Below are 21,180 nucleotides of genomic sequence, written 5' to 3'. Positions count from 1 at the left end.
TCATAGTTGCACATCCTTCTAGTTGCTGTATGTGGGATGACACCTCAGCATGGCTGGGCAAGCAGTGCATTGGTGCGCGCCCGGGATCCGAACCCGGGCCGCCAGTAGCGGAACGTGCTCACTTAATTGCTAAGCCATGGGGCCCCCCCATTTTTTCTTAGAAGACATTTTTACAAGGATATAATCTCAGCATAAAGAGTAGTCCTTCACATATAAAGACGGTTGGCATCCTTATAGACATCGAAAGGGAATATATTTAAAAAATATTTGTAATGAACAAAGTATCAAATTTTATTTATGATATTATCTTGTTTGGTTTGGTTTTTAAATACAGATTTCTTAGTTTGGGCTTCTTTAGTTTGTGGTGTAACACTGAGTGAAGCATGAGTGTCCTGTCTCGTTTTGTCACAATCATTGTCATACTTGCTTAATGTTACTGCACTCAGTTGGGAATATTCTGGAAGAACTTTGAGAACCCGACATGAAGAGCTTCTGACTGCTCCATCTGCCTTTTGTTGAAGGAGCTGGAAGGTGGCAGGGGCAATGGTTTCGCTGTCCGGCTATTGAAGACTGTGAGTAGAGCTAGCCAGTCACTCCTGCTCAAGGCCAGTTTATATGAAAAGGGTGCCGTGGCCTCGTGAGCATCATTTCATGGCCAACTTTTGGAAGTGTCTTATCTAGACCAACTACCGAATCCCCTTTACTCATTTCTAGAAGTATGACAAGCCAGTAGCTGTGCTGTAACAGGGACAGGAAGGGCAGGAATGGATGTCTGGTGTGACCTGGTAAATTCAGAGTTCTGAGGAGCTTGGGAGGCATTACTGCAGATGGGTATGCACCTGGTGCCTTCCTTTACCCCTGCACTGGTGTACAAAGTTGGCTGTGGGGACACCCTTAGAACCAGAGTATGTGCTGGGTTGGGTCACTGGTACCCATGCCGTTTCTTTATTTCCTTAGTGCAGAAGGCTGTTGACACCCAAGTAAATGGATCTCTGAACTAGCTCATTGCAATCTTGACGCATATCAACCAATTCTGAACAGAGTGGAGGTGACTGTTAGCTACTACACTATTGCTAGGAATTAGTATACTTTTTTCTACCACTTGCATTTTGTTTCTGTTTTTCTCTCTTTTCCCTTCCTGCCAGTCCTTTTCCTCCTCCTCCTCTTTGCCTCCATCCCACTGAGGCAAGTTAAACCTCTCCAATACCTAGTGCCCCTTATAGTCTTAGAGTGTTGGGAGGGAACACGGTCTGACGGTCCATTGCTGCCACCTCATGTGTGTAAGCTCATAATTCGCTCACTTTCCATGCAGCTGGCACAGCCAGGGGAAAGATCTTGAATTCATCCCGAGTGTTTTCCCTTAGCAGTGAACGAGCTCTGCCTCTGGCTGAAGACTGCTCTTTGGCACACCTTTTGCAATTAAAAAAAAGAAAGGAAAAAGAAAGAAACAGCCTGCCAACCCTTCTTCTTGTTGCCCTCCCAGCTGTGGCTTCATTTGAGACTATTTTGCAAATAATGAGATCATCCAGGAGATGTCAGTGTAGGGTTAACAGGGGTTATCCTGGAGGCATTCTTGGATTCAGATTGCAATTTGCAGTCAGAGTTGCTGAGCCAGAGTCCAGCCCTTCTGATCATCCTGCAGGGTGGCATGCCCTGGCCTGATCTACGTTTACTGGTAGAACTTCACATTGCCTCCGATATTTATCTTTGGAAACGGGGTGGTGGTGGCAGGGAGGAGTGCTGGGAGCTGGAAGTCATTGGTCCAGGTTTCTGGCTCCGTACTCACGACAGGGACCAAAGTTTGTCTCTCCTTGATCCAAATTGAATGTCACAGCTTGTTTATAAGGGACTCGGGCTTCCTGTCCTGTGTTTTTCCTGCTTTTAGCACCTGCTTCCTTGAATCCAAAAACTCTTAGTTGTCTTGGGGAACACAGTATAGAGTGGGTGGAAAGGGAAGGACCTCAGACATACTGGGATCCAGGCTTGCTCTGCCCTTGCTGCATGGCCTTGGGCAGAGAAAGATGCGCCTTCTATGCGCCGCAGCCCCCGCATTTATAGAAATGAGGGATGTAGTGCTTTGTTGGAAGAATTATGAGGGTTAAATGACAGTGGATAGAAATGCCTGGTATGATGACTGACTCATGGTGGTGCTCAGGAAAGCCAGTCTTTATTTAACCTGCTGTGAAGAAATAGTAGACTAAGTCATGCTATGGAATTAGTGATGCTACTCCTGTGTATCAGCCTCCCTCCCTCTACATTTCTCACTTTCCAGTAGATGCTTAAAATCTGGATTCCTCAGTGTCTTGGCATGCACCTGAGATATCGTCTGTTGTTCTTTATCCTGTCTCTCTCCTGTGAAGTCTCCCCAGACCCGTGGACTGCAGAGACCTCTCTCCAGTCTGAACCTTAGCGCTGGAGCAAGGACAACTGGAACGCTCCCATTTCCCCCAGAGGGGGAGCACCTGTAATAAACGTGGGCTGTTCTAGCTCAGATTTGGTTCCTCTGCAGATATTTGAGCACTTGTTGTATACCAGGCACCGTTCTTGGCACTGGAGGTGTAACAGTGAACCAAAAATAGGTCTCTATCCTCCTGGAGCTTACGTTTATGAGTCTGAGATAGGCAAGAGATGAACACACTCATTTCAGATAAATACTATGAAGAAAATACAAGGGGGCATGGTAGAAAGTGATTAACAGGGCCTGTTTTTAGATTAGTTGATCAGGAAAGGCTCTTTGCAAAGGTGATATTTAAGCGGAGATTTATGACAAGGCAGAGCCATGGGAGGCTGGAGGAGGGCTGCAATTTCAAAAACCCCAAGGAAAGAAATCAGGCCCTTGTGGCTGGAGTGCAGTGTGCTGGGGGATGGAAAGGAATGGGGTTGGTGGACAGACCATGCGGGGTTTGACAACTTCGATGAGGAGCTTATTTGATTCTCATGCAGTGGAAGATTTTAAGCAGGGAAATGACATGTTCTGATGTATTAAAAAAAACAAAAAACACTGATTGATGTTTAGAAAATGATTAGTAGAGGTCGGGAGGGAAGCAGAGACGCTAGGTAAGAGTATAGAACAGTCTAGGAGGGAGTGGAAGGGGTGGGGTGAATGGGGACGTGTCAGGTCCGGGATATCTTTTGGAGGCAGAGCTAATGGGACTTGCTGATTGGTTGTGGATATCAGGGAAAGAAAGGAAGCCAGGACAAGCTCTAGGCTTTTGGCTTGAGCAACCAAGTGGATTGAGGTATCATTTTCTCAGATGGTAAAGAAATAGGTGAGGGGTAGGATAAGATTCGGAGTTCCATTTGGCCTTTTAAACTCTTGATCTACATATTAGATACCATGATAAAGACACTGACTTGGGTATGTAGGTGTAGAGCTCAGTGGAAAGATTGAGGCTAAGTTACATATAGGAGAGCAGCCACAGGATTGCCTACGTGGAAGAGAGGAGCCACTGAACTAAACAAGGAAGGAAGCAGGGAGGGAGGAAGACCGGAGTTTGGTCGAGAAAGCTAAGTTGTTTTGGAAACCTGGCTTCTAACCGCTTGCTCATGTAGAGGAAGACGTTCGTTTGATTTCAGTTGCTTATCTTCCAGAGGTTCTGGGCTTTTCTTATCTTGCCGGTTCCATCTGGGTGCAGAGTATTGTTAAGTGATTAAACTGATATAAATTATTCACTGGTCTATTTTGTCTTTTAATGTTTTTATTCTACCATCTGGGTACCCTTTACACGGTGCGGGGCTTCAGTGGGTGCCAAGAATAGCAATGAAAACAATTAGCATTTGTATAATGCTCGACAGCTATAAACGTATTTTATACCCACCAGCCAACTGCTTATAAACTTTCTCTGGCTTCTCCCGGTTAGAAGATTAGGTGAGAATCCCTTAGCTAGGAATTAAGTCCTCTGCTGTGATGTGACTGACCTGCCTTTAGAGGTTACCTCCCACCACACCTGCCTGCAAGTCCCTGGTTCAGCCTGGCTGATGGCCTTGCGCTCTCCTGCCTGGAATATCAGCTCTTGTCCCACACCTGCTTCTGATCATGCGTGTCAGGTTCTCTTTGGGTACTCCTCCTGGACGTCCAGCCAGAGGGAGCTTCCATTTCAGCATCTCTGAGGGCTGGTACCACTGACTAGATTTCATTCTGTGCTGGTCTCCGGTAACTCGACGTCCTGCCGCTTACCTTTAATTGATGATTAATGTTTCCGTTTTTATGCTTTGTCTGCTTAAGAATGCTGTTTGCTCTCCAAGGGCAAAAACATGTCTTGGACTTCTTCCCTCCACAGTGCCTGGCAGTGTCATCTTCTGCCCTATGAGGAGTTTACTGTCTGATTGGAATTCTTCTCCTTTGATGTCCTTGTGAGGTGGGATAGGCAGTTCCTACAAAGGAGGAAACTGAGGAGGGAAGTGGATCTTCCTCAGTGAGGACGCAGTTTGTCTCGGTCACACAGCAGTTAGTGACAGGGTTGGGACTGGCATTCAGACCACCAACCCCCATTTCCAACTTTTCATCAGGCCATACTTCTCGAACACAAGACCACTCGTTGTTACTGTTGCCTCTGACATGAGTTATGCTGCTTTTCTACCAGCCTAAGGTGCTCTCCAGACTTCGGACTGGATCCTTGAAGCTTGTACAAGCCTCAGCTAGGCCTCTTTCCTCTGTCCTCACAGGTCGGAGGTTAATGCTAAGTACTATTTAACCTTTTTTCTTTTTTTTAATGGTTTCTGGTTATGTGAGCTACAAATACATTCTAGCTACTTTTTGCCTCCTCCATAGCATCAGTTCCTGCAGGGCTGACATCAGTGTTTTCTGGAGCCCACAGAGAGGTTTTGATGTGAGTCCCTGCAAAATTAATAGGGCCAAGGAGGCTCCTTGGAGGTGCCAAGGAGCTCTTGATGACTTCTAGTTCCTTCTGTTTCCCTTTAACCTAAACCTTGTGGGTGTTGCTTCTTGCCAGTGATGGAAGGTGAACAGTCGGTGTGATGCAGCACATTCTGGAGGTCAGCTGTTGATCTGTCCCTTGTTAACAGGGCAGGAGTCTGGGACTTTTTGAAATGTCTCTTGGGGGTACCCTATAACTGGTTAGACCTGTGCTAAAGATCTTTCTTTTGGTGTTCTTCTGGAAACAGAAAACACTACATTTATTTAACATATCCATTGAATCAGAGTTTTCTAAATCTGCAGAACCCAGCAATTCCCACGGAACCAGGAGTTCTGACAGATAAGACCTAAGAAGTTACAGGAGCTATGGCTCTGCTAACTCTGCAGAGAGAAATGCAGCATCATCAGACCTCTTTGCAGGAGTTCAAAGACAAAGCTGCTTCTCGTCCTGCCCAGATGTTCAAACTGGTGACAGCCCTGTGCTGATGGGTTGGTTAGATAGTACTGTACTTAGCGTTTCCGGTGAGAGAGAGGCTCTAGTTTCTCGCTATGAGAAGCAAGAATCGACAGTGCTGGAGTTCATCCATTCAACCAACACAGATTGAAATACTTGCCAGGCCCTCTTCTATATGCATGGGACGTAAAGATAAATGACATTTTATTCCTACATGAGAGGGAAGGGAAACATCTATAGAGTGAATGTAATAGAATTAACGGCTGTTATAATGAAAACGTAGAGGAGAGAGACCACTGGGGCCAGCGGGAACAAAAAGGCCCAACAAAGGAAGTAATGCTCAAGCTGGACTGTAAAAGGGGAGTAGCAGTGGGGGAAGGGGGAGAAAGGGAGGGAGATGTTCGAGGCAGAGGAAGAAGCGTGAGCAAAGGCACACAGACAGGAAAGCTGGTGAGGTGTTTGGAAATAGGAGGTTAGTGTGGCAGGAGGGTAGGAATGGTATGGGGAAGGGTCAGGGATGCAGCCGGAAAAGTTGTTTGGGCCAGATTGTGAACAGTCTCATATGAACTTGATCCTGTAAACAACATGGATGTTTTTAAGTAAGGGAATGACTTCATGAGGAATGCGAGTTTTTTTTTGTTTTTTTCAGGATGATAACTTGAGAACAAAGTTTCTCAGCTTGACACTATTAATATTTGGGGCTGGATAATTTTTTGTTGTGGGGGCTGTCCCGTGCATTGTAGGATGTTTAGCATCCTGTTTTCTACCTACTAGATGCCAGTAGTAGATGCTCCTTGGCACCTCACCCCTCCTACCCCAGTTGTGATAACCAGAAATGTTTGGAGACATTGCCAGATGTCCCCTGGGGACAGTTTTACCCCCCTACCCTCATCCCAGTAGACTGTTCCAGGAGCAAGCTGTCTGGAAAGGGAGAGATTGGAGGCGTGAAGACCAATTAAGAATAGATTGTAATATTTCAGGTAAAAGATGAAGTCCTGAATTAAGGTAGCAGAGTGGGAATCTAGAGAAGATGCTGAGTTAGAGAGAGAGGTCAACAGTATCTGACATGTTCTAGGTGCCTGAATGAATGGGGTTGAACTGACAGGTCTTGGTGACTGATTGGAATTCCTCCATTCAGGTTTGGGCATGGAGGAGTGGAAAGAGCACTGGCAGAGGAATCAGCTCTTTTTTTGGGTCCATTCTTTTTTAGGGGCCTGAGTTGGCCAAGTCCCTTACCCTCTCTGGATCTCAGTGTCCTTCATGGGTAAAATGTGTCTAGGAACAACTGTGCTTCCTGTCTCATGGAATTCTAAGACTATGCGCTTGTGAAAGCCCTTTGAAAGCTGCAATACACTTTCTAAATAAAGTACTTTTCTAGCCGTACGGCACTTAGGAGTGAGGCAGTGGGGACAAGCACATGCAAGACGTGGATGGAGAGGAGGATGCTACGGATGAACAGTGGACAGTGTGCCTCGTCCAGCTGTGGGCTAGTGGTTGATGAGGCTAGACAACATTAAGCTAGTTTGAAGCCTTTGAATGTGGGGATGGGATGTTGGGACTTGGCAGGGAGGAATTTGCTGGCATTTTGGTGATTAACATCTCAGCTGTGAGAGGTGGAACTCTGTCATAACATGATACTGTTCTTCATCCTTCTGTCAGCAGTAAAAGAGACTCTAGAGCTAAGCGTTAACCAAAATATGAAGGAGCTGTGTTAAACACAAGCAGATGGTGGATACAGCAGGAGAGGGAAGGGCCGATGAGTGGTCTATTTTAAACATCTAATGATTATTTTTTAGCAGGGAACTTTTCTTCTTTCACCCATTTCCTACTGGTTCTTGGGACACTTTTTTGACTATAGAGAGTGGTGTGCTCTTGGGTTAGGCACTGATTTTCTGGGGACCTTGTTTCCCTCACCTGCTAAATAAGGAGAAAAACTTATTTACCTAAAAACAAAGCACTGAACTATAGGTTCCTATGGTCTCTGTGATGAGAGAGAGGCTTTTCTGTTGAGCCACAAACCATGATCTTTCCATGGATGTATTGGAGGTCAGCATTAAAAGATTTTTGCCATAGGCAGCCCTCTTACTGGGAAACAGGGAAGTGGTTGAATGATAAACACAGACATAGCGTTCAGAGCTTCTTTTAGTTAAACCTACTCATTGGGAAAACCAAGGCCTGGAGAATTAGAATGATTTGTCAGAGGCAGTTCTGTTTGGATGCCGAGGGAGGTCCATACCCTTTGTAACCTGCCTTCCAGACCAACGTACCTTCCACACCAAGACACAATTGCCTTTTGCTGGACGTTTTCAGCTCTGTGTTCTCAGTTGTCATGGAAAGAATAACTATGACTCAGCCTGTGTCCAGAACCAGGTTGGTTGCTTTCTTTCCTTTTGTCTGCTTTTGTACATTTTCAGTTTGTTGAAGGTGGGGACTGCTTGGATCACTTACCTTTGTTGGAGGCGTTGTGCTTCTTCCATTGTGATGGTCCTCAGGCTCTCATCTATGCTGTGCTGGGTCTCCAGGAAGACCCTGGAACCAGGGAAGTGGTAGGGGACACTGGAGAAGGCTATAACTGTAGACCTGGGATGCATCTCTATTTTAACACCTAAATGGACTGGAAAGATCACTTGTTTCATACCTATTCCTCAAATGGTTTTTCGTGATGATACCTGTTTGGCGGGGGAGGGGAGTGGGGGAGGCAGGGAAGTTTTAGACTGAGATGAATCTACATTCTCTCATTTTAGCTTTTCTCATTGAGATGAATCCCCCCCACCCGCTCATAATCCTTCAGGGTAGAGCCTATAAAGGGTGCATTTTGCACTAACCACATCTGTCCTCTGCTATTTTTCTAAAACTCTCCTAAGTCTTTTCTTGATAGTAACATGGAGGGTCAGTTCTTTCAAGCTGCAGACCCACTTTTCAACTGGACCTGAAGTGACATTTCAGTATAAAATCTGAATCGGTCTCTAAAACCCAATCATTTGGCCTAGAGGAAAGGCGTTAGCCGTGATCATCCTAGGGAATCTAGGGCTGTCGGACAGCAAACTTGTTTGATATTAACACTGAATAAAACTCTCCAGAGAATGATTCAGTTCTAAATAGGCAGGATGCATTATTGATAATGGCTGCTCGGTGATTCCTCTCAGCACCAGGATGGAAATCAGAGGCATCATTTTAAGGTCTTTGGTTAATAGTGATTTAAGCAGCAGACACCCTTTTAACTTCCTGGCTCTAAAGTCACAATCAGTTTCATGGCTGCTGCTCGGTGATTGTGTGTGTGAGTTCTGGAACATCTTTCTCTTTCCCTGAGGTCACAGAATTTTAGATGCTATTACTGTGCCTGTGTGCTAATGTACCCAGGTTGAGCATTCCCTCTTCACTCTTAGAGTTAATTTTTTCCACTTAACTCTCTGAAACTCCAGATAAGCTCCACATTGCAAGAGACACTGGAAAAAAGTTGGAAGACCCGGTTGAAGAGGAAATAAAATAATACATAAATAAAGAGGATTCAAAAGCTGTATATCGCTAAAGAAGTGTAGTAGAAATAGCAGTTTAGTAGTCTGGAATGGAAAAGCATCGAGTAAATGAAATAATAGGAATATCCAGGAGCAAAATTTCAAAGACAGTTTATTTGGGAGTAGGGGCAGGAAAAACGATGTCCTCGATTTCCTTTTCCTTGTGAGTGCACATGAGGACAGGGAAAGGATACAGAGCATGCACATTGGAAGATTTAACTACGTTCTCATATTGAGGATTCTTTTTCCTTATACATCAATCTGTAAGTACTCATCCTTTAATTATGCAGTGTTGAACATGTCCCTCTTCATGTTTAAAACCTGTGCGTAGTTTTTCATTGGCCGTGGAATAATATAAAAATCTGTAATGGGGCTCCTAAGAACCTCCTGCATCTCTCCGCAGCGTCATTTTGAGCCTTTTTCCTCTGTACTGTGTCTCACTCATACTGGCTCTCTTTCAGTTCTTCGGGGAGCACTACTCCTTCCTGCACCAGGCCTGTCACACGGATAATCATTCAGCCTTGAACACGCCTCTCTCCTTGTCCATTTAGGTTTCAGCTTGAATCTTGCTTTTTCAGTGAGGCCTTTCCTGATGACCCAGACTAGGTTAGGTCCCCTCTTATATGCTGCGAATTTCTGTGCTGTTGAAGCAATTATAACCATTGAGGTAGATTAGTGTCATAATGTGGTCTGACATCCTTGAAGATAAGGACATGTCTTTTTTTCACTGTGTCCCAGCAGCTTGCACAGTGCCTGTCACGTGGTGGGTGTTCAATAAATACTTACTGATGAATGAATGAACTAGAGTCTATGTTCTAGTCCGTGGGCCTTGTAGTTTACGGGGGACATGCACCAGTTGAAGAATGTTGATGGAATAGCCTCAAAGATCAAGTGTTGGAATACTGGGGGATAGGGAGGCTAGCGTGCTTTATCCTGTAAAAGCAAGACTGAGAGCTGGCTTGAGTCCCAAATGCAATTGTGTAAGGCTTTTAAGTTCTAAGATAGCTGATCTCTTAAAGACAAAGGAAGAGCAAATCAACATAGTGATGTGTCCAGATGCATGGGGCAGTTCCCCTAAATTTTTCCTCAGAAAAGAGTCGTGTCCCTATACAGTCTCTCAATTACTGAATTTTGATCAATAAGTTCTCTTTTTAGAAGACAGCTTAGCCTGAAATGACTTCAGGCAGTGGTGGCTTTGATTGCTTAGAGAGGTCAAATAATGGAACAGGTTTTAAATTTTAAAAATGAAAGCAAACAAATTTAACTTGGACTTGGTGAATATTTCTGGGGCTGTGACTTTCTAATAAACATTATGTTGATCGTAAACTGTTAAGACTGTTTCTTTGGGGAAAGCAGTATACTGATCTTCAATTGTCAAGAGCAGGAGTATACACCTGCAGGACAAAAGGGGAAAACAACCATCCAAGTGATGGTGTTACGTATGGATTTGAAAAGGAGGGATATTTCGCAGAGCTTAGGTGGAAATGAAGATGGTGTGCTCTGGAAACTGTTAAATGACTTAAAGATTTGTAATATGACTTAAATTGCTCTGTGCAGAGAGAATGCACGGTCCAGGAGATGTAGTCATGTTGCTAGAAGTAGGATTTCAACAAAGCTTTAACTTCTTGATAGGATCCAGACGTATATTTAACTGCATGAAATGTACTAGCTTTTAGTAAATCTTTTTTAGCTTCTTTGGCAAGCAGGTTAAATGGATTTAACATTGTAGCCTTACAAAACCGACTTGCCATCAACACACCCCTTTTAAACGGGGGAACTTGCAGTGATCTTTCCAAAACTTCAACATCCACACACGGCTCTACACCAGCTTTGCTGGTGTAAACTGGCTGGATGAAATGACTCAACAGTGCTTCCGGAACACCAAGCACTTCCCATCTTGTCCATTTGCCACTTGAGGACACACTGCTTACTCTGTTAACAACATCTGCAGGGCAGTAAACAGGTAAATTTTGCCTTCAAAAGCCACATGGAGACTTGGTTCTTCGTTAGCTTCAAACACAGTTATAAAATGTGGATTAAGATGTAATTGTGACTGATGTAATCAGATATCAGAAAGAGTTGAATCTTGCCTCAAAATACTGGGTTGAGAAGACAGTGCTATAAGCATATAGGATAGCAAATATCAAAAATATGATTGTGATGACCAGTGCCAGAAGTATGTAGATAGATCTACCTTTGGTATATTTGACTTTTGTTTCATTTAAGTGATAGGGACTATTGGGTGTCTTTATAACTTTGCTGTTTAACTGTGCATTTAATACATTACAGAATGAAGTTCGCTCTCTGCTTTTTTCTGTCCTCCTTTACCCGAAGGATGCTGAGTGGCTTTTTGCTCTCTCAGTCTCTTTGCCTTAATTTCCTGCCAGCATTTGGCTTAGCTTGGTTCTCTCTTTTAGGAAAGAATGTGGAGCAAGTTCAGAAGAGATCTGGGTTAGGCCTCAGGAACCTACCTGACTGGCCCAGAAATCAGACATTGATTTTCGGTTACTTAGTCAGCGCTGGATAAACAGTATATTTACATATAATTCCCTCTGGCCTTAAGTTATGGGGAGCTTCCCTGTGGAGAGTATTTGGGGAAAAGAGAAGCTTATTACTGGTCCAAGAAGCTTGTAATGGGATAAGTAACCAGGGAACCCAGGAAGCTTGCCTTGCTGCTGGTGAAGGATGCGTTAGCTAACTCAGCAGAGACTGGCGGGGGTGAACGTCTCTGTTCCTGTGACACTGTGTGCACGTGGTTCTGTGGGGACTACGTGGCTGTGGCTGTGCTCTCCTAGAGGGAGTTCTCCATGTCCCCTTCACTCCCAGGGCCCGAGTTCCTGCTACAGTAACAATAACTATTGAGCACTTACTTTGTGCCGGATGCTGTGCTAAGTGTTTTATATATATCATTTCATTTAACCCTAGCGGCAACCCTAATATGGAAGGTATTTCTCCACTTGACAGATGAAGAAGCTGAGCCTGTGATGGGAGTTGAGGCTGGTACCTGATACCTGAATCTTAACCTTCTTGCTCTCTGGTCTCCCATAGTGGGAGCTCAGTGATGAAAAGGGAAGATGCCCAGTGACATACTAGTGGGGATAGTCTTGACTTTGGCCCCCCGAATTTGGTGGACTCATCATCACCACTGGGTCCAGGATGCGGTTGGTGTCTGGGCCCATGAACACGATCTTCAGACCTCAATAACTGTAGAGAGGATTGTGGGAGCTTCTGCTCAGATGGGGTAAACAGCCTGGTCTTTGTCCTCCAGTCTCTTTCTATGCAAACGAATGAAATGTGATCCACTTCCTACCACAGGGCCACTAGGTAAGGTGTTTTCATAGTTCCTCCAACCTGGCAGTACCCCACCAGGTACCTGGTACCGGGGGAAAGTACTCTTGTGATGATGCTAAGATGAAACCTGGCTTAGTTTGGAAGTGTTTCTTCTTTCTTTCTTCCCTTTCCATAAACTATTGTTTTATCAGGAGAAGCTTCAAAATGGACACACTTACACCAAGCAGAGGACATCATTTATGACATTTTTGAGAAGTGTTGTGTTTTCCTAACCTCACTGAAGAACTGAGCTATAAAATCCCCGTATTTTTATAAGGGCTACAAGTATTTTGGCCTAGAGGGTTTTGTAGTCTCGCAGCACACCCTCCTAGCACTTTGTGCCTGTGCTTGGGGCTCCAGGCAAGGTTGCAGAAGCAGCTTGCTGTCCTTTTGCTGGCTGTGATCCTTCGTGCCTTGGGCAGCTTCTGAGTTCCAGGTCTCACCTCCCTGCCTTTTAACGATTATGTTTTCCTGCGAAGCCTGCAGCCTATCCACCTACTCATTTCTGTGCTGGTGACTTTTGTTTGTTGATGCTGCTTTCTGTGATAGGTCTCAGAGTGGTCCTATATGGAGAAATCTGGTGGCTTCTGTGTTCCTTGAGGGATGGAAGCTGGTCAACTTGACCTTGCATCTTCTCTAATGAGTTCTAGAACAAAATTCATGTCCTGAATAGCAAATGCTATTGACTACTTGCTCTGTTTTATCAAAAGGACTTCCCTCCCCACACCCAACCAGAGCCCTGATTTCAATTATGGAGCGATTATTGAGTGCCTACTAGACCATGGCACCGTGTTAGTGTGAGGGGTACAGCCATGAACAAGGTGAACAGTGTGCCTGTTCCCTAAACCCTGCTGGGAATGGCCAGGCGGTTCATCGGGTCGGCCACCAGGTTAGGCTGTGGGGTCCCCTCTTGTTCGTGCCCAGGGGGCTGTGCCCTGACTGCCTTGCTTCCGGTCATGGCTGCGTTGCAACTGAAACTTCAGTCTGCCCGATTCTTAGCTCTGAAGCTACCTGGTGGCTTAACTTGGTGTGTCATTGTAAATGGACATTTGCACTTTTTTCATGGGTAATTACAAGACACTTAACCTGTATAAAAGATGGACTCTGTGGGACCTGGGCTGCTGTAAGAAAGTCAGTATTTCTCCATGAGGGGGAGATAGCGGAGGACTTAGAGTCAGAGATCTGCTCTGAACTCAGCTATTCACGGTGAACTTGGGCAAACTGTTTAGTGCTTTGTACCCTCAGTTTTCTCTCTTATGGAATATTAGTAATAACCCTGCTCATCTTATCTCAGTTTAAAACTAAGTTGAAATGATTAAAGTACTTAAATTAGTATAAGGTTATGGAGGTGGCATTAATAATAATTCCAGGGCATGAATGTTTCCAGTGTTCTCTCTTTTCCCTGAGGTCTACTCTGGTTCTGAGGCTCACTCTGACAGTGGTTTTAATTCTGGTGGCACAATCATCACTTGGGAAGCTTAAAAGAAATGACAGTGCTTGGGCCCTACTCCCAAGGGTTTAATCTTAATTCAAGTGTGGGACATGGACCTTTCTTTTAGATCTATAGATAATTCTTATGTGCTAGCAAGTGTTGAGAATCACTTCTCTCAGGGTTTTGGAGTTGAAGTAGGCTAGTTCCAGGTATTGATTTTAAAGCACAGCATGGCTACCTATGTACTGTCACTCGCAGGACGTCCAGAGGATCCCAGTCACATGAAACACCTTAGGCTTGTTATTTTCCCATTCCCATCCCCTGATCCTATGCAAGATCCCATCAGGATCCTGCTTGTAGACTACACAGTATACAGTATCATCACCGTCATCATTATTGCATAATGCTGACAGTACTTTGACACTATGGGATTCATCTAATTCTTGGGACACTTCATGAGGTAGTGCTAATTTTTACCCCATTGTACAGCTGAGGAAGACGAGGCTCAGACCTCCTCATCCACTTACTTAAGCTAAGAGATGCTGGTTGAAATTCTTACCCAGGCCCTCTGGCTCTAGAACCCACACACACAACTGCAGTACTATCCTGCCTGATAGTCTAAATGGGGAGATGCTGTACTCTTCTCCATATTGTATTTGCACCTCAGCAGTGGCTTCCCGGAAATAGTGCTTTAGCTCAGGAGAAAGAATCCACTGCTGGAATTTCATGTTCAACCACAGGCTGGTGGGGAGAGGTCTCTGGGCATATGAGGGTCTGTGGTGCCCTGCAAATCAGTTACCAAATCAAACCACGTGGGCGGCTGGTTCTCAAACTTGCTTGCACATTGGATGCACCTGGGGAGCTTTAAAAACCACTGCCTGGTTCCCACCCCCGGAGGCTGATGTAATTGGTCTGAGGGGTTGCCTAGCATGGGAAGCTTAAAAGCTCCCCAGGTGGTTCTAACGTGCAGCAGCGTTGAGCCTGTTGCCATAGGCAGCATCTGCCCCCAGCTGTGTGTTGGAGAACTGCCTCTGTGCCAGCCCTGCGGAGATGGAAGGAATGAACCAGGGGCAGGAGACTAGCTTGGTGCTAATGCCTTTCATTTCACAGAGACATCTGCCTTCTCCAGTTAATACATGGGGGCTCTTTCCAAAAGAAAAATCACAGGCTTTTCTTTGATAATTAGGTCAGATTTGTTATTTACTTGGCTATGTTGGAATTAAGTATTGTTAAAACAGGATAGTGACAAACTGAGTGGCACTTGAATTGGGTTATGAAAGTGAGCTTGTCTTTCCTGCAGTCTGCTGCCTCCAGGAAAGCGGGTAAAGGTGAGATTTATTTGAAGGAATTCCTCGAAGGTGAGAAAAACTTAAGAGGCAACACGGACCCTTGGTTCTAGAGAGTTTCTATCTGGCTCATAGAAATGATGGCTTTCTGTTAAAAGAATGTACTTTATCTTACTGCTTTCCCAGAAGTGAGAACCCATCCCAGGAGAGTGTACAGCATAGTCTGCAACCAAAACAGTGTTTATTTTTTTTTAATTGAGGTGAAATTCACATAACATAAAGTTAACTATTTAAAGTGAATCATTCAGTGGCATTTAGTACATTCACAATGTTGTGCAACCACCACCTCTATCTAGTTACAAAACATTTTCATCACCCTATAGGAAATCCTTCCCCTCCAAGTCCTTTCCATCTCCACAGCTCAGATTGTGTCTGTCTGCTTCCTTCAAGTCTTTGCTGGCTACTGTGATGCTCATCTCTGCCTTCTCTTCGTTTGTGAGTCTGTTCTCTTGGCTGTTTACTTTGCAATGATTGCCCGCCTCTTCCCTGGGTGGTTAGGTTTTTGAGGGGGAGAGGCAGTGGGGGGTTGTTTGCAAGTCAGCACGTAAGGCAAAATTTGATTACGGTTAAAATTGCCCTTGGAAGTCCTATAAATCTCTCATGGAGTGTGGTATGCATGATGTTGGGTAAACAGCCCTGCTCAGTAATTCATAGGCACGTTAAGCTGAGAATCCATGAAGTAGGATGAAGGATGCAAGATGCTGAGGGGAGGCCTGCCTGCAGATGTCGCCCATCCGGCACTGACACAACGCGGGGTTTACTTCATTCTGGTTTAACAGTGAACTGCTACAATTGCAATGCACGTCCACGTGTGTCTTTATTGTGGAGATGGAGGAAACATATGACAGCATCTATCACAGAATGGGCACATATTAGGTGCTCAAATGTTTGCTGGATTTGAGTCTAAAACTTGCTTGATGGGATCTGTAATACACACTATGCTTTAAAAAGTTACACAAGAATTTGGCCACCTGCTTCCTCTCTAAGTTGGCACTAACTGTGTTGCCCACCCTTCTCTTGCCTTGCCTGCCCCCACTGAATAGCTATTACTTTCCTTAGGAAATGGTCACATCACGCTTGAGAGTATATTTTTATGTGATTTATCTACCCAACTAGATTATGTGTCCCTTGAGATCAGGGGATAGATCTCCATGTCAGTACCTAATCACATGGTGCTTAGCAGTGTGTTTTAAGTATAAACCAGATGCCTCATAAATGCGCATTCTCCATTTACTAATTCCTGTGCTCAGCAAACACTTATTGAGCATCTACTACATGCCAGGAATACAAAGATGGTCAATAGTGTATATGAAAGATCTTGAAGTAGTGAGATGAAACTGACATGAAAGAAATGACTGCAAAATCATGAAGTTAATCATAGAAGAATTGGTTGTGGCAGCTCGGAGTTGGGAAGTGCTAACTCTATAGGGCAGAGGGAAGGAAGAGTTTAATGAGGAGATGGTGCTGGAACTTGGACTCTGCTCATGTGGACAAGGGAGAGAAGGGCCTTCTGGGCTGAGGGATCAGCATGTGCAGGGTAGAGGGCAGCAAACCTTTCCTGTAAAGGGCCAGGTAGTAAATATTTTCAGTCCACGGGGGTCTGGGTCACAACTACACAACTCTGTTGTTGAAGTGTGGAAGAAGCCATAGACAGTACATAAATGGAATATGTGGTTGTGTTACAATAAAACTTTATGGAAAATTTGACTTTCATGTAATTTTCATGTGCTACCATGTGAATATCATTCTTCTGATCTTTTTCCAGCCATTTAAAAATTTAAAGGCCATTAACTCATGGGCTGTACAAAAACAGGTGGCACACCAGATTTGGCCCGTGGCAATAGTTTGCTGACCTGTGTGTGTACAAAGGCAGGAAAGTGTGAGATCATATTGCAGGAGGAGAACAGCAAGTTCCTAGGTATGTACATTCTGATTCAGTAGGTGTGGGTGGAGGCTGAGATTCTGCATTTCTAACAAGCTCCTAGGTAATGGTGAGGCTGATATCCTCACTTGGTGTAGCAAAGAGCTGAAGTATCAATAGGGGCCCCCATGCCCCTGAGGCTGTGATGGGTTTTGAGGGTATAGGAAAATATAGAAGGCCTAACAGGTGCTTTCAGTCTATTTAGAGAGAAGAGATTTATATAAATAGAAAGATATATGGACTCGCCCAGAGTAAGAATTAAATAGAGGTAGAGCCAGGCAGTGAGACTCCCCAGTGCTGGGTGCAATTAACTGTCCAGTGAGTGGCACCTGGGTGCAGGGGTAAGGTCAGAGGAGTCCCTGGGTGAGTCGAGACTGGCCTCCTTGGCTTCCTGTGTGTCTGTCACACAGCTTAATGATATCCACACATCATCACCTCCTCTCAGTTCCTGGGGGAGTTTCCCCCTTCTCTCAGTTACTTGTCACTGTTATCTTGTGCCATTTCTGACCCAGATTACACTGGATGGAGACTTTGCTTTGAGTAAAATGTCTTGAGTCTGCTGTACTCCCTCTCCCACGAGCATAACTCAGAGGGCCAGGAACTGTAGCAAGGCTAAGGAAAGGTCCCTCACCTGACGCTTAGGGACAGGATCTTATGAGTCATCACAACTGGATGAATGGTGGGCTTAACTGACAGTGGAGGAAGTAAGTTAGAACACCTGAGGGGAGGGGAAGTGTTGACAGTTAAGTTCAGCGATGCTCAGCAAGTTTTCTCTGGAGATACCTCAGAACATTCTTAATGTCTTACTGCAGAGCTCTCAGATTCTTTAAAGCTCTGTAGTACCTTCCTATACAGATATAGTAATATCTCACTGTAAGGCAGGCTCAGAGGTAGAGAGAAGATTCCGTGAACTTGGTTCTTGACAATGCCACAAACAAATAAGCTCGGATGTCAGGGAGGCAAATTGGTCGTTGTTCGCTTTCCCATTGATGAGTGGTCTGTCTGTTGCCTCAGGACTTTCACTGCTCAATACTGAATTAGAGACAAGCGTAGCAGGGGCCAGTGATCACCTGGAGGGAAATGCTATAAGAAAGCAGGACCAAAATAAAGCCAGCTGGCCACTTGTGCCCAGGCAACTGACTGGCCACAGGGTCTGTGCCTGGAGCTGTCGCCCCACATGTGAGGTGGCTTATGCTGACCCAAGCGCACATTCCGGCTGGCCTTTTGGTCGAAAGAGCCATTAGTTTCAGGTTTGCTAAGAATATTCTGTGGCTAGGAAACCGTGTGTGTGTGTGTGTGTGTGTGTGTGTGTGTGTGGTGTGTGTGTGTGCGCGCGCGCACCGACGGCTTCTAAAGTAGCTAGGCTCTGTGGAAATCGCATACCTATGAAACAAAAATTCAGAACTTGGTCTGACGGATGTCAAGAGTTTGATGACAGGAGTGATGGCCAGTAGATCCAGAGGCTGCTGTTGAGTGCATCAGACCTGTGGTTCTCCCTGGCTGCACGTTATATTCACCTTGGGAGCTTTTATGTCACCTCAGGTTCTGACCGAGCTGGTCTGAGATGGGACACAGACTTGGTGTTTTCAAAGCTCCCAGGTGATTCTGATGTGCAGTTAGGGCGGAGAATCCCCGAGTTCTGTTGAAAGTGCATCACCACTTGCCAAGGGCTGTGTTCTTCCCTGCCAGGATTTGGCCGGCTCAATAACCTTGCAAATCTGGATAACTGATGGGGGAGGTTGAGATTTTTGGGTATGTTTCTGGCTTAAAGAATGCACAGATAAATTGAGGTTGCTGACAATTTAGGGATACATAAAGATGCTTTCAATTTGACCACTTTCTTTCACTTCTGCAGGAAAATGGCTTGGTCCCTGAATGCAGAACATCAGAGCAGAGATTGCTAAGCTTTGAAGATTACACTGCTGTCTTGTTGAGTTTTGTGTGTGGTTTTGTCGTTTGTAGCATGCTAGATGCTCCCTCTGATGTTGCTATTTTGTTACCACCCTTTGAGATGGTGGTGCAAAACTCTGATGGATATAACCACGTGCAGGCTTGGCAGTCGGGAGAATTCCGATTTCATTGATCTGTGATATTCTCTTAGGATCTAGAAGGTGCCCTCTGTTACCAATCCTGTGAGTTATTTATCTTGTGTGGTGGTATTGAATCACCTTGTGTCTTGCAATGAGAAGGGAAGAAAATGTGTCGAGATGGCTTTAAAAGTTCTCCTGAGGGCTCCTCATTTAGGAGCTCATCTTTAAAATCCTGAAAGCTTCATTTTGTATCTAAGTTTCTTCTGTTTTAATCTTTCAGTACACAAGGGTCTGGATCCCTGACCCTGATGAAGTGTGGCGCTCGGCCGAATTGACCAAGGACTACAAGGAGGGAGACAAGAGCCTCCAGCTCAGACTGGAGGATGACACTGTAAGTGCAGGGGGTGGGGGGTTGGGAGCGCAGGGGGCTGCGGAACAGGACTGGATGGCACATTGTGGGTTTGAGTTTTTCCTGCACATTCCAGGAGCTTCTGAGCCCCTGGCATCTTTTTTGTTGCTGTTGATGATAATGACATCATCTTTGAGAGTGGTAAGTGTTAAACCATGGAACTGCTCTATGGACGTCTCATAACAAATAAGTGCCTGTTGGTGTTAGTGGCTGAGAGATCACCGGTGGCTAAGGCAAAAATCTTCTCCGTGGAGAGGAGAGAACAGGAGGGTTCCCTCCATGGGATTGAGGCATCAATGGGAGGTGAGTGGGAGAGCCACTTAGAGAGACAGTGCACGGTGGTGGGAGCACTGACTCTGGACCCAGGCTGCCTGGGTTGGGATCCTGGCTTGGCCATTGCTAGCTTTGTGCCCTTGGGCGAGTTAGCAATCTTCCTGTGCCTGTTACTTCATCTGTGACACGGGATCATAGTTTGTCTAGGGTGCTTTTGAAAATTAAATGTTACTATGTGACAGGTGCTTAGAGTAGTGCCTGGCACAGGCGCTCAATATGTGTCAGCTGTTGCTGTGAGAATTATTTTTTGTTAGTTGACTTGCAGGTGGTTTCACTGGAAAGGAAGACAAGGTAGTAACTATGAAATCCTGTTCCTCCTAGAAGGTCTGATGCAGTTTCGCTTTTCGTGAGCCTTTTGTGACCACCTCTCTCTGTGATTTGTGCGTTTCACAAATATTTGAATGCTTGCCCTGTGTGCTGTGCTGGGTCATGGGAGTACGTGGGTGAACAGTCGTGACCCTGCCATTTGGGGGAGCTCAGGGCCAGAGGGACCTGTGACCATGGATACGGAAGTACGGCAAAGTGTCGTGACAAGTTGTAGTAGGCACAGAAGCAAGTGGACAAGGGGCGAGAGGGATAATAAAGGAGGGAATCTTTTGAGGGAGGAGGGGATTGTGGAAAGGAGCCAGCCATTGAAGAGTCAGGGTGCACTGGGCCGAGACCAGAGGGTGTCCCAGGCAGGAGTTCTGTGTGCCAAAGCCCTGAGGCCTTGGTGTGTTCCCTTTGGGTGCGTTGAAGGGAAGGAAAGGAGGCCAGTGCACCTGGGAGCCATTGGAGAAGGGACAGACGGGTGGCCTGAGGCTGAGGATGCAGGCAGAGGTTGTTCGTGCAGGGTTTACGATGGGGGAGACTGAGAGAGAAACAGGTATTGAACTAAGTGTCAGGAAAAAATCATGACTTGGCTTTGGGATGGGTTAAGTGTGAGGGGCTGCAGAGCAGGCATTGCTGGGAGGAAGGCTGGGGCTGGAGTGATTATTGCCTCCCTCTGAACTCAACAGCCCTGAAACTTTGTACCACATCACCTAGCCTTTGATCTTTTACTGTCTTATTGTCTTTCCTTCTTTCAAGCTTTTTGGTCTGTCTGTCTGAATAGTAATAACCTGCTTGAGAAAGGGACCTTGTCTTATGCTCTGCTCACATAGTACCTACTGTGGTTGGTGATTAACCCATGATTAGTAGGAAGATTGAACATCCTCCCCTACTAACATCTGTTTTGTGTCAACTTGAGCCTATCACTTGGTAAAACTGGGGCAGTGAGTTTGTTAGAAGGTGTTTACACCAAGGTGTGCATGCCTTGCCTTCCCCTTCCTGGCAGGCAGACTTGGCTAGCCTCCTCCTGGTTTTGAGGTGGGAAAATTCCCAACAGATGGAATCATGTTTACCATGTTGAATAACTTCCCACCCCACGCCTGAAACAAAATGAAATTAGTTCACCCACTTGAATGGTGTCTCTTCTCCTCCAACAGGTTTCACTTCAGTTGATCTTTTAAGTGGGTGGGTGTTTTTGAAGAGTTGTACGGAGGTAGTGAGGAAT

At 45.4% G+C, this 21,180-nt stretch overlaps 1 protein-coding gene across 2 annotated transcripts in view; it reads left to right on the top strand.

The window, feature by feature from the left end:
* The window catches only part of MYO5B (myosin VB), a 344,347-nt gene that overhangs the window by 117,694 nt on the left and 205,473 nt on the right, over positions 1-21,180 (top strand). For both annotated transcript variants that reach the window (XM_087439196.1, XM_014781411.2), the window contains exon 2: positions 19,185-19,295. In XM_087439196.1, the coding sequence (XP_087295322.1) occupies positions 19,185-19,295 (111 nt within the window). The remainder of the gene's footprint in view (positions 1-19,184; positions 19,296-21,180) is intronic.

Source organism: Ceratotherium simum, chromosome 14, assembly GCF_057802395.1.
Source record: "Ceratotherium simum simum isolate JZ-2026a chromosome 14, ASM5780239v1, whole genome shotgun sequence".
NCBI lineage: Eukaryota > Metazoa > Chordata > Mammalia > Perissodactyla > Rhinocerotidae > Ceratotherium > Ceratotherium simum.
The sequence above is the reverse complement of the archived record's forward strand: the minus strand, read 5'-3'. Positions and strand labels throughout refer to the sequence as shown.